The following is a 17,717-nucleotide window of genomic DNA, read 5'->3' on the forward strand; positions in this document are numbered from 1 at the left end:
CCTAAACTTCAGGCCCATCGGTCTGTCTCCAGACAGCTGGTCATCAGTGCTGGGGGCTGTTTCTGCCCCACTCACAGGCCTTCCACATGGCAGGTGGGATGTGTAGGTTTGCAGCCCTGCCCTCCTCCTTGGGCCCAAGTCCCACCCACCTCTGGGAGCTGCTCTGCCCACCTCTCTGGCCCTCAGCCGGCTTCCTCCGCAATCCCCTGTTGCCTGCAATGCTTTTGGTAGCCATGACTTACTGTTCACTTATTCAACCATCCGGTCACTTCCTCCTCGGTCAGCAAAGCATTTTATTGTGCTCCTGTTCCCTGCCGGGCCCTGTGCTGGGTGCTGGGATGCAGAGATGTATGGGGCAGTCCTGCCTTCCACAAGCTCATGGTCTTGTCGGGGGTCGGGGGGCACGTGAGGCCCTTGGGAGGGCTTCTGAATCAGAAGAAGGTGGGTGGGGAGTACGTGTGGGGATCCTTCTAGGAAATTGACCCCTGTCTTCCAGCCTCCCAGGACGACCGGGTTAGAGCTTCATAGAGGATGACAGGAACTGACATCTCGCAGTTTTCCAAAGTCAGTGTTGCTGTCTAGTTCGGGACTAGCACTTCATAGGCCAGGGTTGGCAAACTGTCTGAGCAGACCGCCGTCTGCCTTTGTAACAGACCCTCACTGGACACGGCGCTGGCCCGCCTGTGAGTCTGTGGTGTCTGTGGCGGCTTTTGTGCACAGTTGAGTAGCTGGGACAGAGACCAAGGCTTAAAAAGCCTAAAATATTTACTATCTCACTCTTTCCAGAAAAAGTTTGCTGATCCTTGTTATAAATGCTCTAGAAGTATTACTGGGTTCCATCAACCTGGATCAGACCTTGGGAGATGGACACTGCTAAGGCTAGCCCACTGTTCAGAGACTCCATAATGATCCACACCAAGCTCTCTGCTCTTTAACAACACGGAAACTGAGGTACAGTGTGGCCATGGAAGAATCCTATATCCTTTCTTTATTTAAGAAGCACATATGGAGCACTTACTGTATTCTGGGTACTGTAATGAGCGAGATAAATGTCCTACTCTAAGACCCTCACCACTTGGCCGGTCATGTTATCACTGTGCTTGACCAAGTGAGATCCGGGCCCAGCACTGTGGCGCCCAGAGTGGGGGGGCTGTGTCTTGCCTGCCCCCTTCCACCTTTGTACCCAGGCCTCATCTCTGCCATGCTGTGCCTCCAAGTCCAGCTATTTCTCCAAGCACCCTCTCTTTTAGATGTGTTCTTCTTGGGGCCAGGGACTGCCTTGCCTGTCCATCTTGGCTTCCCCAGCACTGAGCACAGGGCCTAGCATAGAGCAGGTGTTTAATTCAAGTATATTGTACCATCAGGCTCCTGCACTAAGAGGAGGAAATGGGTAACCAATTGGCCCTTTGGGAATTCCATTCAAGAACAATGTCTTAAATGGACAGAAAAGGAAGTGACGAGCTGGCTATGATAGTTTTTCCTCTTTTTTTTTTTTAAAAATCTATAAATTGATTGTGTCCCTTTCTCTCCCCTACCAGCCGCCTGGCTGACTCTGTTCTGTGGGTTCTCATTGAAACCAGATTCTGGCTGACCTGAGGGCTATGTGAAGAGTAATTATTGAAAGAGACAGGGGCGATCCATACAATAAAAAGCCTTCTACATTTTTCATAAATGTGGTCAGGGTGACAGTAGTCACTCTTCTGTTGGGGAGGGGAGGAGGAGACAACTAGGGAGAGAGCCGAGGCAGGGAACCACACTCCGGGACTCAGCAAACCTGGCTGGTAAGAGGTGGCCTGAGAGCCATAAGCTTTGCTGTCTGGGCCTCAAGGACTCTCAGGCCCTCTCTGGGAAATCCCTTTCTTGGGAAGCAGGCAGCTTTGTGAGTTTCTGCTGATGCTTGAGAAATTCCCTGGGTGCCTCAAAAGCTTTCTCTTGATCATGTCTCAGGTGGCTATAAGATCCCAGCTGTCACATTAGGATTTAACTTTGACTTGACTTGAGGTGGAAGAAAAAAGAATCTTTCTCTTTTCAGTAGAAGTTCCAATCTGGCATAGCCTGATGGGTTTCTGCATTCGGTCATTCAAGGACTATTTACTGAACTCTTATTTTGTTCCCTGCACTGGTAACGGAGGACAAGAATGGAGAGTCTCTGTCCCGCAGAGAGGGAGGCTGGTCACTCACTCTAACAGACAGGGACTAAGTACTGTGTCTGGAAACCTGTGCAACAGGAAAGGGGGCTTTCTGGAGGAATGCTATTCCAGCGGTGACCTGGAGGATGAGTGGGGGAGGGCAGGGGGTGGCAGGCAGAGGGCACAGTGAGCGCAAAGGAGGCAAGGAGCGAGGAGGTGCACCCTTCTCCGGCCCTCTGCTGTGACTGGGGCTCTAGATAGCCCTGATCTTTGGCTTTCTGAAGGATCAAAGCACAGGACCCACAGCCTGGGGGGAGATTAAAAAAATTGTGTGACTCACGGAGGAAATATTCTGCTGTGTCGGCCTCGTAGTCCGCGTCCTCTGGGAAGTGATCAATTTGCTTGCACAGACCTTTGAAGTTCCCTATAAGACAAACAAGAAGGAGCGCATGAGCCGGGGTAGTTTGCAGGGCCCACCTGCTCTTCCTGATCTCCCTCCTGCCCTTCTGCAGCTCACTAGGTCCTCTCCCTGGTTCTGAAGGAAAGCATCACTCTGTCTGTTCGCACATCTGCCCTGAGGATCAAACACACACTTCACAGTCCTAGGGAGAGGATCTGGAGCGCAGACTTCAAAACTCTGCCTTCCGTCCCTGTCCCTGGTGTCAGCTTATGACACCAGGTGTTTGATTCTGGGCGCTCACTCAGAGCTTGGCAAGGAGTCACCCTGTGCCGTGCAAGTGAGGGGGCTGCAGATTGCTTTCCCGAAGGCAGACCCCAGACTGAGGCGACAGACAGACATCCCCACAGCCCTTGGCAGAGCCTGCGAGACACATTCCCATCTGCAGTAAGTGAAATTCACTTTCCTGAGCCCTCACAGCTCTGAGAAACCCCAGGATGGAGTTCACAGGGGAGGCCTGGGCCCATTACCAAATTCTAGAACTGCAGCTCAGGGAGGCTGTGGTTAGGAAATGATGCAATCCAGGGTCAAACTAAGGCCTTTTGTCTCCAGACACTTCCGCCAGGATTGCTGAGATGAGAATGAGCCTAGGCTCACGCTGCAAGCATAAGGCCTGACCTGCCCCCCCACAATGTTCACTGAGTGAGTGAGCCAACTATGAGGCAGTCAGCTTTCATACAAAGTGAAGAACGCAATCAATTTGCAGTCACCGGGGTCCACTTCAGGACAGCCATGTTTTTGTTGGCTTCATGCATCATTGTGCCCACAGCAAAGTTAATTTTCTCTGAGTGGGAAAAGAATCCAGCCCATGCTGGATCAAAGCAGGTTCTGTGGTCAGTCAACCTGGTCCATTTTAGCTTCCTTGAATTGACTCAGTTTCCCCCTCAGGCAGGTGCTAAGAATGCTGCTTGGTGTACTTCACCCTTAGAGACTGATACGAGGGAGAAATGAACTTGACTGTGTTCAGCCACTAACATTTGGGACTTTTTTTGTGACAGTAGGTAGTATTCCCTAATTAGTTCAGTCCTCAGCACTTGTTAGCAATTTACTTGCTTATAGGCATGAGATTCTGTATCTTGAAAAGCAAGAGTAGATTTTACTACTTACCAAAGATAACATTTGTTAATTTTAAGGTATGGCTACATCCCTAATCCAAAAATTCAAAACTGAAATGCTCCAAAATACAAAACTTTCTGAGTGTCAACACAAGATCACAAGTGGAAAAAATTCCACATCTGACAACAGCAGAAGGACCACAGTCAAATGCTAGTCAAATGCCTAGAATATTAAGTGGCTTCCAGGCTATGCGTCTGAGATGCATATGACACAAATTTTGCGTTTAGATTTGGGTCCTTTTTCCAAGATCTCTCAATATGTATATGAAAATATTCCAAAGTCCCCAAAAGTCTGAAATCTAAAACCCTTTTGGTGCCAAGCATTTTAGCTAAAGGATGCATCTTCTGTACCTTCTGTACAAATCACAGAAATAATTATATACCATAGACAGACATGGCGTCCTAGGTGTTTCTAGTATTATTATGGGATGCATGCTATGAAACTCCCTGGCTTTCATTCATAGACTGTCCCTGTTCCAAACTCACTGGCTTTACGTCTTCAAGAAACACAACTAACTCTCCACAGCTGATTGGGACTTCTGGTCACCTCACTGAAGCTTTGTAGGGTCAAAATGGACCCATGGAGCAGGTCTTTTCTCTTAGAGTTTGGGCTCCCCCTCTTCTCACTCACTCCACCCACCTGCATTTGGGGGCACTGACAGCACCTGGCTACCCCCACCAAGTCCTTTCTCCCCTGTATCCAGCCACAAATCTGCTCTTCCTTCTCTATGAGAAAAGTCTTCCCACCAGCGCTAAGAAGATGAAAAATCTCCCGTTGTTAAAACGACAAATCAGTGTAGTCAAAAGTCACTTTGTGAAGCACTTTCACTTTCTTTCCATTCACTCTGACAAATTCTTTGTAAGTGCCAGATCAGGGACAGGTGTCTTTATAAGGAATCAGTGGAGCAGGAGATGACTCTCTGAGAGTGGCACTGATGTGCTCATGGGGCCTACCAAGTTGAGGGACAAAGCTGGACCCAGAACCAAGGGCTCTCACCCAAGGGTCCTTGCTTCCTCTGGGCCATACCCACACCTTCTCCCTGCACCTGACTTCTCCCACAAGCCTGTGCTTCACTCAGGCTTGGATCAAGTGGCTCCTAGGACAGAGTGGACACAGAGGAAGGACCCAGGAGATGCCTGTGGGAAGAGGCCAGGTGAAGTGTGAGCATCCACCCTCTCCTCTGGGTGCCACAAACGACCATGCACTCCACAGAGCTGAACCTGAACTCATGTTCTCCCTCAAGCCTGGGCATCAGGAGGTTCCCACGAGCCTCTCCAGAGCTCCCTCATGTGAGCATGATGGGTTGGGAGCCCATCCCAACCTCTGCTCCTCCTCACTGCCCAGCCACTCCCATCTGTCACTGTATCTGCCTGTGTTAGCTCCTCTGTACTTTTTTCACTTCCCTCTGTGGTTGCTCACGGATAGCACCACCACTGTTCTTAGTCCCGGGATAACACCTAGTCTCCTCACTTCTGCATTTGCACCCAGTCTTTTCTTTCCCTACAGAGTCATCACAAGCCTTGAAACATACAAATCTGACCTCATGCCTCCAGTTTAAAACACACGCCATTGCCCAGTGCTCTCAGGGAGAAGCTCAAGCTTTTGACAAGGCTGGACCCACTTGCTGTCTCTGACTTTGCTTCCCACCTACCTCCTCCCTCTCTGTGAATCGGGCCTTTTGTCTACCACACTCCCTTCTACCACAGGACTTTTGCACTTGCTACTCTTGCTATCTGAGCTCCCACCACATCCTTTGTTGTCTCCTCCTACCTCCGTCTGCCCTCCTGCAAGGAACTATGGGGCGTCTGCAACTGGCTGGCTGGAGCTGGCTGCTGTGTGTGTGTGTGTGTGTGTTTGTGTGTGTGTGTGTGTGTTTGTGTGTGTGTGTTTGTGTGTGTGTGTTTGTGTGTGTGGTCAGTCAATGCAGCAGAAGCCTTAGGGGGCGGTCAGAGAATCAGGGGCTGAGGAGAATGAGAGCTAGAAGGATGGGCCATGGTGGTCAGAGAGGGGGATGAAAGTCAGATAGTGGAGGGGTGTGCTTATTGGCAATGCCTAGGTCAAGGGTAAGAGCAGAAACATGGGTGGCCCAGATGGAGGTAGGGATGATACTCAAAGCATTTGGCAACCAGAAAGATCATGCAAATTAATAAAAATGAAAACATTCCCTCTTATTTTCTGTATACATCAAGTATATATTAAGAAACTTTCAATTTGTACCCAGTTACAAATTGAAGTGTAAGCAATTCATCAAATTATTCTAATAGGCCCCAAATCATTGGCTGGCTTTTAGAAATTATTGGTGTGATCTTTTGCTGATGAGGCTGTCACAAGCTAAATGACGGTCCTGTCTTGCTATGATCTGACACAGTGAGCCGCACCAGATGCATCTTCTCTGGTGGAAGAGAAGCTTCGTGGTGTCAGCGCACACGGCGTTTCCTAACTTGTCCTCATCTGTTCAGTTGGGCCTGTGAAATAGAGCCTGCACCCCTCAGAACCACAGCCCCAGGGGTCCGGTCCTAGAACAGGATGGCATGTCTGTGTGGGGAGAGCCAGTGGGGGGGCAGAAGTGTCAGGAGGAGCACCCTTCTGGGCAGTGGTCACCTAAGCCCAGCAACACCACAGGGGCCAAATGAAGGTTCCACTTCTTCTGTCCATTCCTGCACCCTTGCCCACCACTGTGGGGCCATATGAGCCTGGACTGGGCCTCAGTTTGCTAAAATTCAGGGCCTAAGAACTGAGCTTAGTATTTGACCTGTCCTTGCAGGGAGAGGGGAAGAGATGGTCAAGCCAGCAGCTCTGTTCTCTGCCCCCAGAGCTCTGTTGTCTGACCCCAGAGCCCCCTTTTGCCTCTTGTCCTCTTCCTTGGATTTAGAAATGATGAGTACAACAGTATTTCAATATTTAACAGTCAGAGGCAGCTTGGGTACGTGCTGGCTAGATTCAAGGTCTTGGGAGTGAGGGGTTAAGGCCAGGTGCTGGAGGGGGACTGTCTGCCTGATTTGAAATCTCCAAGGATGACCATGGGATGACCATGGGATGACCTGGAAGAAGGATGAAGCAGGTTAGGGCTAAACTCTTCAGAGAATAAGGGAGTGTGTGTGGGGAGGGAATGTGGACAGAATGGGGGGTGAGTTTTGGAGGCAGGGAGTTAGCGAAGAGGTGGGGACATGAGCAGCAGTGAGGGGCAGGGAGATTGGGTGAGGGCATGAAGCACCCCGTGTGAGAGGCTGTAGGGCTGGGGGTGTCCCCAGGGAGGGCTAGGTTTTCATGTGATTAAGAAGAGAGGAGGTTGAGAATATGGGGATTCTTCTGATCGGACATAGATTGCAGGTGGATGCAGGGCCAGGATTGTGGGAGCAGGGGGAGTTGGAGTTTTGACCAACTTAACGGATGGAAGAGTCCTGAGGGGAAAGTGGCTAGGAGTGAGGGATGACAGGGCACATGGGGACCTGGGCCGTGATGAGATTGGTCCCAGTGGTCCCTGAGGCCAGTGGTGGCAATGAGGCTGAAGGTCAGCTGGCAGTGCACGGGGTGTCCAGGAGCTCTGTGAGCACTGCCTGGATTCGGTGTGAGTAACAGTGGTGCTGTGGCTCAGGAAGGGGAAGTGGGGCTGGAAGCTCTCCATCATTATTGGTGACATTTAAATTTTGTAGGACACCCATGTGGACACACATTACTACAGTTTGTGAAGAGAAGCATGATCTTATTTTCTTGATGGCAGTCAGCCTAGAGTTTCATGGTATCTCCTTCTTGATGGTGGTAATCTAGCCCACGGGTTGGGATGGCTTCAGACATAGATGGATCCAGGTACTCAAACTCTGGGATCTTACTCCATCTCTGATTTTCCTCTCAGTTGGCTTCATGCTTAGGTAGCCATGGTAGAGACACAGGTCTGACTAGATGCCTGGCACTGGGATGATGGAGGTAAATATCACTTGACCTCTGCCCTTCATGGGCTCATAGTCTAGTGGGGAATACAGAAAACAGAATGTACTAGAGTGCAGTGTCTCACATACTGTATTAAAGAGATGTCCAAGGTCTTAGGGAAGTCCTTCAGATAACATTTATGTAGCACCAACTGTATGCCATGTTCTGTGTGTGTGTGTGTGTGTGTGTGTGTGTGTGTGTAGGTATGCATGTTTGTTGGGTGTGATGAGGAAGTGGATAGGGGTGAGAAGGGCTTTCTAGGAGGGGGACCAGCAGAGCAGGCAGGGAAGTGTGGGACACACAGGAGGAACAAACGGTTTCAGGGGGGCAGAGTAGCTTTTCCCAGAGCACAGTGTGACACAAGGCAGGGAGGGGATGGAGAGGGGGTACACGAGGCTTGAGAGAAGCTGAGGCCTCTGTGGTTGTGAGGTAAACTAGCTAGAGTTAGGAAGAGTTTGAGACTATAGAAAATATATGACTTCATATTGCATTTCAGATCGACCGTGCCCTGGCTCAGGGATGGCTCCTATGCCCTCACCTGGCCCAGGGATCACCCATGCCTGGCCCCACTCATTGATTATTGGATAGGAATCCCCTGGCTCTCCCCTTGCATAGGTCAGCATAAGTTTTAAAAGCACCTGTGGAAGGGAAGCACGCTCTCTGCCTCCAGATTCCACCTGGGCCCCACCATGCCCCCTTTTATATTTCCCTTCCCTAACTTTTAATAAACCCACTTTACACCCACATGTCTTGCCTTGGGTTGTTCCCCCGCGGGACACAAAGAATTTGGAAGTCTTCTGACCAGAGACTGCACCACGGCCTTTAACAGTTGGAGCCGGCTTGCAGCAGCTCATGGGAGCCTGCTGGTAATATATCCTCCTAACTCACATTGGTAGCTTGAAAGCCACTGTGGTGCGAGTATTTACACCATAGGAAGTGGCCAGTGCTACAAACAAAGGCTATCTGCCTCCCGGCCTCCCTCACCTCCTCCTTAAGAGCCAGTTGTTAACTATGTACCAGCACACCACTGGCTGTGCGAGAGGACAGCTGGTACAAAGACATGACAAATTAGGGTGACTGGACATTTGCAAAAAAAGACTGGTTTCATTAAGAGGGCTGGCTGGGTGGGAGCGAGGGCAGAAGACACTGGATAGCTGCAGAGGAAGCAGGAACCAGATTCCACAGGGTCCAGGCTGGACTAAGGGGTGGGGTCCCCCCATACAGCCATGGGCTTTGCTCTTAGAGGAAGCAGGAATAGGGGACTCCCCCAGAAACTATGAAGGATCATCAGCCAAGTAGCTCAACAGCCATAAATCTCCACTGATCCCCCAACACTGCTGCCCAAGGGCAGCAACTCCAAAGCCAGTGACTTCAAGCCAAGCCGAGGCAATAAGGCCAAGGGCTGTGCCTCAGGCTACAGGAGCTAGGCCTCCAGGAGCTTCTGGATCAGACTGGGAATTTGGGATCACAGGTATTAAGGGGTTTAAAAGGAGGTTTTGCGAGCTTCATCAAAAGCACCGTAATATCTCACAGCACCAACTGCTGACTTGTTTCTCTAGATACAATAAGTGCTTCGCCAACCTACTCATTAGGGTCTGCCCACTGCCGCTTTATTTCCCCATATTCATGAGAAACAGAAAGAGGGCTGGGAGCCAGGAGAGGCAGGAGGGTGGCAGAGGGAGGGGATGAGGCCGCTGGAGTTATTCTTTAAGTGAAGCCAATGAAGGGTTTCAGGGGAGCTGCTTTCTCTGTTCTCAACCTTTTCTGCTTCTGGCTTTTTGCTTTCCTGGAAGGGAGGTGGAAGAGCTCAGGAAGTGGGGGCCAGGCCCAGCTCAGTCCTCTCAGGAACCCCAGCACCAGGGCAGCAAAGCTACCCACTGATGTTAGACGGTTTGGAATGGCAGCCCGTGTACCCATTGTATGAGTTCGCTCATTTGATTGTCCATTTGTTCATTTGTTCACTTATTCATCCATTCATTCATCCATCCATTCATCCATCCATTCATCCATTCTTTCATCCATTCATTCACTCACTGAGTTGCTGGGCAGGGTTAGGATGGGATAAGATGTCTATTCTGATGCCTGCCCTCCCTGAGTTTGCTTAGGTTCTCCCCTGCTTACACCCAAGGCACTTGGGTTGCCCACAGCAGTGACTCCTGCTCAGGTGTTGTCTGGTTGTGTTTGGTCCTGATTTTCATCCCCACAGAGACCTCTTTAGTTCTTTCTATGGGATGTGGGGGAAGAGATTGGGTTTCAGACTCAGAAATTTATGTCTGGCTTGTCCGTCCAGCTCTGTTAGTGATCAGCTCTGTGTATCTGAACAATTGGTGTGATCTCTCTGTGTCTCAGGTGAGAGGGTGGATTCTGAAGATTCAGTGGGATAGTTGGAGTGAAGACTCCCAGCAGGCTCCCAATAAATGCGGCTCTTCTGTTACTTCTTTGAGTGATGCTTGCTTCAGGAAGCTTTCTCCACTACCCTCAGCTGGAAAACTCTTTTCGTCCCTGTGCTCCATGGCAGGGCTTCTCAGATTTTTAGTGGGTGCAGGAATGGAAGCCAGAATCAGATTCAACAGGTGCAGAGAGGGGCCAAAACCTCTGCATTTCTCACAAGCCCCCAGGCGATGCTGTGCTGCAGGGGGGTTGATGGGTTCCTTCACTACTGTGGCTTCTCTCCTAAAATCATTCTTACATCGATGGTGTGCCTTTAATTAATGAAAATGGCTACCTGACAAGAGTTTATTGAACACATGAACAAATAAATGAATCACTGTGTGCACACACACGCATGTGTGGGCAGAAAGTATACTACACATCTCCATTCTCCTGAACAGATAAGCGTCATGTCAACTCTTAGAACCCCTGAAGCACAAGGATCTTTTGTAGTTCTCTTATTAAAAGTCTATCTGACAATATCAAGATACATGTATATGCCACAACTCAGCAACTTCTCTCAGAAGCGTGCCTTGAAGAAACCCTTGCATAAATGCACAGGACAGCAGGGCTTGGCTTGTAACAGCTATGATCTGGGAAGAAGCCACCTTTTCCACCTCCAGAGAGCAATAGCACCTTACAGTGTATGAATACAACAGGCTACTGGCAGCAGCGAAAAGGAAGGGTTCTAGTTACACAGGCCAGCACAGACAAATTCCACAAACGTAACACCAAACAACAAAAAAACTCAAGCTGCAGAAAAACACATAAAGTATGATTTTATTTTCACAAAGTTAAAAATGGGTACATAGCTGCGTGTGGTGGTATACACCCATAATCTCAGCTACTTGGGGGGCAGCGCTAGGAGAATCCAGGTTCAATGCTGGTCTGGGCAAAGTTAGCATGAGATCCTATCTGAAAAATAGGCTAAAAGCAAAAGGTCTGGGGCCATGGCTCATGTGGCAAAGCACTTGCTTGGCAAGCACAAGGCCCTGAGTTCAATTCCACCGCCACCACCAACACATGCCCCCACTCCTCTATGTACAACTAGTTTATAAGATCATTTAGAAAGAGATAACATGACGTAAATGTACACATATATGAGTAGTAAAATGGTTACTATAGTGGAGAAAGTGAGTGTATCCGACATCTCCTTCTGTGGCAAGAGCAACAGTAATCTAACCACATAGCAAAAATCCCAGTACTATTGTATTTCTATTGTGATACTGTTGGTAGCCATAGTCCTTATGTCTCCTTAGATCTTCAGCTTGGTTAGCCTGCATATTTGCTACTTTGTAGCTTTGACCTCCATCTTCCTTTTATTCTTTATCTACTCACCTTCCATCATTCTTTCTTTTTTTTAGTTTTTAGATTTTACATGTGAAATCTTACAATATTTTTCTTCCATGCCTGGCTTACTCCACTTTAGCATACCATCCTCCAAGTCATTTATCACATGTGGCAAGTGGCAGTTGCCTTTTAAAAGGCTGGATGGCATTCTACTGTGCCCTGCCCCACAATTTTTTTACCCATCCAGCTGTGATGACACCCGGGGGTTCTGTCTCTCTGCTACTGTGCAAGGGGTGCAGTGAACATGGGGTGCAGACACCTTTTTCCCAGGTGATGATTTCACTCCAGTGGGGTGCACCTGAGGAGGGACTGCTGGCTCACGTGCGAGCTCTAATTTTGATTTCTCTAGGATCCTCCACACTATTTTCTGTGGTGGCTGCACCAGTCCTCATTCCTACCAGTGGGGCACAAGGCTTCTTCCTCTCCACACCGTTTTTTTTTTTTTCAGTTATAGGAATTTGAACTTAGGACCTTGCAAGCCCTCTACCACATGAGTCATGCCCACTCTTTTTTTCTTTTTATGTGGTGCTGGGGATTGAAGCCAGGGCCTCATGCATGCTAGGCAAGAGCTTTGCCACTGAGTGACACCCAGCCCTAGCTCTTGTCCTTTTAAGAACAGCTCTGAGGTGGCTTCTCATAGTGGCTTCCATCTGCATTCCCCTGATGAGAGTCAGGCCAAGCACCTTGTCATGCACATATGGCCATTTGTATGTCATTGCTGAAGAAATGTCTGTTTATGTCCTTTGTCCATTTTAAATCAGGTTATATGTTTTTCTGCTAGTGAATTGTAGGAGCTCTTTATAAATCTTGGATACTGACTTCTTATCTGATATATGGTTTGGAATTGTTCCTTCATAGTCTGTAGGTTGTCTCTTCATTTTGCTGATGGTTATAGTCTTTTATATGTATTTAATATTAAACACATTAAAAACACACTTTGAAGAAAACAGTTAGTAGAACCCTCAGTGCTAGGCATACAGAAGGTGCCCACTAAATATCTGTTGAGTAATTAACAACCAACTTTACTACTGTTTGGTGCCAATTGTTGCCACGAATAAGGAAAAGCGGTCAGAGGGTTCATGAGAGCACGCATGTGCAGGGTGACGGGGAGGGAGTAAGTCAGCCTTGGACAAAAGGAACCAGGAAGTGGGACATAAGATGATGGTTTTGACCTCAGACAGAGGAAGAATGCAAGAGATGGGAAGACAAATGAACCAAGATCTGTGGGTGCTGAGAGATTGTGGAAGTGGCCCCAATGGACATTCTGAGCAGCTGTCACAGCATCCAGCTCCTGTTCCTGGTAAGGGTAAAGGGCCTCTATACAGGGAAAGGGCCAACCTAAAATGGAATCCATAAAGCCTCCCTGTAGGTTAGGGTGCCATCATAGGTGTGAAGGAGGGTTGGAGGCATGGTTCAAGTGATAAAGCAAGTACAAAGCCATGAGTTCAAATCCAAGTACCACCAAAATAGGCATGAAGGGACATTAGATCACCTTTCTTAAAACATAGTTCAATCCAATTCAACTCCCATCACCAGAGCAACCAGGCTCAGTGCTGGTCTCACAGTCTGGAGGCCACTGCCCGGGTTGGTACCCAGCTCTGCCGGGACACCTCTCTGGGCCTGGCTCATGAGCTACAGAATGGGCAGACAGTGGGACCCAACTGATGGAGTTGTGAGAATTACGTAAGTCACTGCATTGTAGGGCTTAGCATAGCATCTGTCACCTAGCCAATGTTCTATGAGTGGCAGGTGTTATTACCCTTTACTGGACCCCATGGTGGGGCACAGAGAAATTACACACAGTCCTTATCCTGAAAAGGCTCACAAATGAGTGAGGGGACACCAGTGATTACACTCCGATGTGTCAAAAGAGCTTGCCAGTCATAACTGTAGATGCTTGGATCCTACAAATGGGTCTGTCCAAATGACTGTCAACCCTACAGTACTAGGAGTAGGTGGATAATGAAGAAATGCTGTCATGTATTGATAGCTTTAAATTCATCATAGGAAGCCCTGGTTGTGGTGGCTGTGGCCTCCAAAGAGAGCTGGAGTCTTAGTCCTCTTCCTGCTCTTTTGTCACTATGTGCACTTGAATTAGCTCTCCAGATTTCAATCCACTGCTTCTGCTAGTTCCTGAGTTTTTATTGAGTCCCCACCTAGTGCTGTTGAGCTAGGCACTGTGACAGAGAAAGGGCCAATTCCAAAGTATTTCCTGTTCCCCAGAATGACGGGTGGAGTGAGACCCCAGGTTAATGAATGCACAGGACCCAGAGTGAAGACCACAAGGCCACCATGGCATTGGCTGGCCCCGTGGAGAGGCTGCCATGAGCCAAGCAGAGGGCTAAGCAGTGTACCTTGAATCCTCAACCCTGCTGGGCAGGTACTAGTGTCTTCTCCACTTCAGAGATGTGGGAACAGGGCCCAGTGAGGTGAAGGAACCATTCAAGGATTCCTTGCTGGTAGGAGGGGAAGGTCTGGGCTCTTCTGGTAGGGGGTCGGAAGCAGAAATGCTGCTACACCACTACAGCAGAACACAGGACCCTGAAGGCAAAAGGTGTGATGGTGGGTGCTAGGAAGTCTTCTCGGGAAGAACAATCTCAGATAAGCTGTAGAAAATGGCAGATGGAAGGGAGGCAGGGCAGGGAGGAGGTGCGAGGGCATAGAGCAAGGGTCAGTCAGAGAGAGGACAGGAAGGTGGGGCTGAAAGCCTTAGTCTGTTTGAAGTACTAGAAATAGATGTGTGGGCTGGAGTGTGTGTGTGTGTGGTCAGGAGAGAGAGCAGCAATGGTGGGATTATTTAGGACCTAAGGAGTTACTCAAAGTATAAACTTTGGACCAATGGAGAGCCACTGAAGGGCACTAAGTGGGAGGGAAATAATGATCAATTTGTGCCTCAATATGATGCCTGGTGTTTGAGTGGGGAATGGGTTGAAGGGTCAAGACCTGAGCCAGAGCTCAGATTCCTTCATGGAAGGAGAAGATGCCAGTAGGCTTGCCTTGCAAAATCACCTTGAATTCTGACCACAGATGTCCCCAAACCCCCTTGGTTCATGTTCATTGCCTGGTTTACTCAGCTTGGTGGTGGAGAGCTGGGCTATGGTCAAACGCCACCTATGCCGCTGAGCCATCACAGGAAGAAACAGCTCATGCAACATGGATCCTCAGGCTGGGGACACCCACCTGACCACACTCTCCAGGCCAAGAGTGCCCTGCTGTCAAGATTTTCACACACAGAGCTAGGCTTCCTGAGCATGGGCAGCAGAGAAGGGCTTCCCACCTTCCCTGCTTGACTGTCTTGCTTTTTCTCTTAGCCAAATGAAATTCTCCCACCTTCTCCATCTAAGCAACATCCATTTCACTATGGAGGGCAGAGCTTCGAGCCCCAGGTGGGAATATACAGGCAGGGCTGGGGCCAGCTGAGGTGCCTTGGGTACAAATTTTAAAAGGATGCAATGAGCGCTCCACTTTCCTCACCCTAGCCTGGCCCTGTGTAGGAGAGGAGATAATCAGGTCAGTACATGGTTAAGTGTTATGGTTTTCAGAACTGCTTCCCAAGGTAGTAAGCCCCCCATCACTGCAGGGATTCAAGAAGAAGGTGGTTGGGTACCTCTTTGGCTGGGATTCTGAGGTTTCTTCTGCCCCTAAGGAGTCAGGTTTGTAAGAAGCCATCTCTTATTCTCACAGCCCAGATCTGCGTCTCTCCTTCCTTTCATCTCTGCTTTCACCTCCCAGATAACTCATCCGCAATTAATCATAGGCTGCCTCATGACGGCTCTTATATTGCTGTCTTATCTTGTTATTTTGAAGTTCATGTGTCATTTTCCTAATAGAATTCATCCAGGGCTGGGGTAGAATTTCATACTTTCTGTTCTTTCACTGGGTTTGGGAGACTCTCTAGTGTTTATTAAAAATCTTCTTTGTGTCAGTACTTCACATGTCACCTGATTTAACGACAACATCAACATCCCAGGAAGGTTCTACTAATGGATCCGTTCTATGGGTGAGGACCTGGAGACTCACAGAGGTGGACAAATGTTAGCCACTATTTTTTAATAGACTCAGGACTGATAGTAGCAGACCCACCTGGGTATGGAGCCTTGGGCAAGTCACTTAGCTTCTGGAAGCCTCAGTTTCCTTCCTGTAAAATGAGGTGTTAACTTGTCCTATGGTTCCTTTGAGGGTTAGGAGTTAACACGTATGTACAGCTCTCAGAGCAAGCTGAGATAGTAATATTTCCATTGTTGCAGTGCCAAGAATGGCAGGGTCTTGTTGAATCTAGAACAAAGAATGAACAGAATAAAAGTTGTAGTGTTTCCAGGTGTTTAATAAGATCCAGACTGATTGTCCGGGAAGAAGAAAGACTGCTCCCCTGCAGAGCTTCTGATGGCCTCAACATTGTCCCTGCACCCAGGAGAGAACACTCTGCTTCAGCAGCCATTTGGACCAATGGAAAGGTAGGTCCCTTACGAGTCTAACTGGAAGCATTCAGTCCCCCAGTCATACCTGGGTCAAGTGCAAGAGACTACAAAGCAAAGGGCAAGACTTGGTGTACAATAGTTGATGAATGAATTGATTAAATGTAGTTTGGCAGCTTTCTCTGTGCCAGGCACTGGGCTAGGGAGACAGATAAGATGAGAAAGTCAGAATCTGCTCTGCAGGCTTCCCAGCCTAGGGGGAAGACAGAGTGGACCCAAGCGAGCTCTGGCTACCACAGCCAGCTTAGGCACAGACAGGAGTGGGCGAGACAGCTTGGTTGCCTTTGGCCTCTCCTCCATGGTCCCCAAGGGGAAAGAGGTCCTGAGGATGAGAAGAACCTCTGTGCAAGGTTGCAGTGGCTCCAGAGAGCACAAGGAGGACAAAGATCAGGGAGGCTGAGCTGGTTGCACAGTCATTGCATATGTGTGAGGAGGTGGAGAGTGGCTGGAGTGGGGGTGAAGATGGGAGTGGGACCTCCCAGGCCTCTGCCATCTTTGCTGAGGGAGAGTGAGATCTGGTAAGAGGCGCTCTGTTACTGCCTCTGGCCTCACTTGGCTGCTTTGGTTGCTGGAGAGAGGGCAAATGTTGTTTGCATTTCTGTCATTTAAAACAATGTGGTGTTGTGACACTCTGGAATCTGAAGATAAATGTTTAATAAAAGGATTCAATTTGATATGATGTCGGAACTTAATTAGATCCACAATGCACAGAGGGCTAGGCAAGCCCTTCAATTAGAAGCTACTTAAGGGTCTTGTGTGTGGGGATTGGCAGTGCCTGCAAGGGGCTGTGGGGGCTGGGATGGAGCACCCTAGCCTACAGGCCTGCCCTCTGCAGATTCTGGCTCAAGGGCACTGCTTTTGGGAAGTTCCGGCAGTGGGGATAGAGGGTCTTGGCCTGTTCTGTGCTTGCAAATTTGCATTTGCTAGCAATGGGGCTACAGCATGTGACCGGAGGATGATGCAAAGGAATCTGACCTATTTGAGGCTCAAGACCATGACCCCAGGTCAGACGAAGACTACTCAGAGGCCAACCTTGGACAGGAGGACTATCTTTAAGTCCATTTGGCTCTGAATCCTGGACCACTGAGGGTCAAGGCTGCTAGAAACTGGTAAATAACCATGCTGTTGATCCCAGCCAGAAGCCATTCTGCAGATACATCACAGTATGGGTACAATGACAAATACGGGTTGATAATAAAGTGCCTCTTATCTAAGCACCCTCACACTCCTCCGCTCCCTGCTGCTCTGGCCAATCTAGCTCCTCCTCAGGTATCTCTTAGATGTCCCCAGTAGCTGAAGAACTGGAGCCTGTTGAGCTGGGTGGCCCTGGCGGGGAGGGGCGGGGGGAGCAGGGGATGCAGTTTCAGGACCACGGTCAGCACCCAACACTCTGGAAATGGATTGGAGCAGGCCTCAATAGTTGTGAAATCTGTTGACTCTCCCCCCAATTCTGGCTTGTAAAAATGACAGCAGTCTGGGTGGCGGGAGAATCCAGAGTTAGAGCACAAGCTTTGGAGTCAGACGCCCTGAATTTAGAAGTCTCAGATCTGCCTGCTCCAAACTGTGTTAATAATTACTCTGGCCTCCTCTCTAAGTGGGTTAATAACACCCACATCAAAACGTTGTTGTAAAGACTAAAGAACATAAACAATGTGGGTGATTTCATGCTGTAATGGTTAGCACTTTAGGCTCAGACACCAGCAATCAGAGTTCAAGTACCAAATGGACGTCTGTCACGGGCAGAGTACAGGCTGGGTGGGGGAACAGCACTTGCTATGCTCTGTTTTGCTGGGTTGAGTGTAACTTGTGAAAAGCTTGCAGAGGGAAGAGATC

At 49.0% G+C, this 17,717-nt stretch overlaps 1 protein-coding gene across 1 annotated transcript in view; it reads right to left on the minus strand.

The window, feature by feature from the left end:
• Cacng2 (calcium voltage-gated channel auxiliary subunit gamma 2) overlaps nucleotides 1–17,717 on the minus strand; it is a 101,694-nt gene that overhangs the window by 13,050 nt on the left and 70,927 nt on the right. The window contains exon 2 of the mRNA XM_074084408.1: nucleotides 2,470–2,553. Coding sequence (XP_073940509.1) covers nucleotides 2,470–2,553 — 84 coding nt within the window. The remainder of the gene's footprint in view (nucleotides 1–2,469; nucleotides 2,554–17,717) is intronic.

The sequence above is a fragment of the Castor canadensis genome, chromosome 8 (genome assembly GCF_047511655.1).
Source record: "Castor canadensis chromosome 8, mCasCan1.hap1v2, whole genome shotgun sequence".
Lineage (NCBI taxonomy): Eukaryota > Metazoa > Chordata > Mammalia > Rodentia > Castoridae > Castor > Castor canadensis.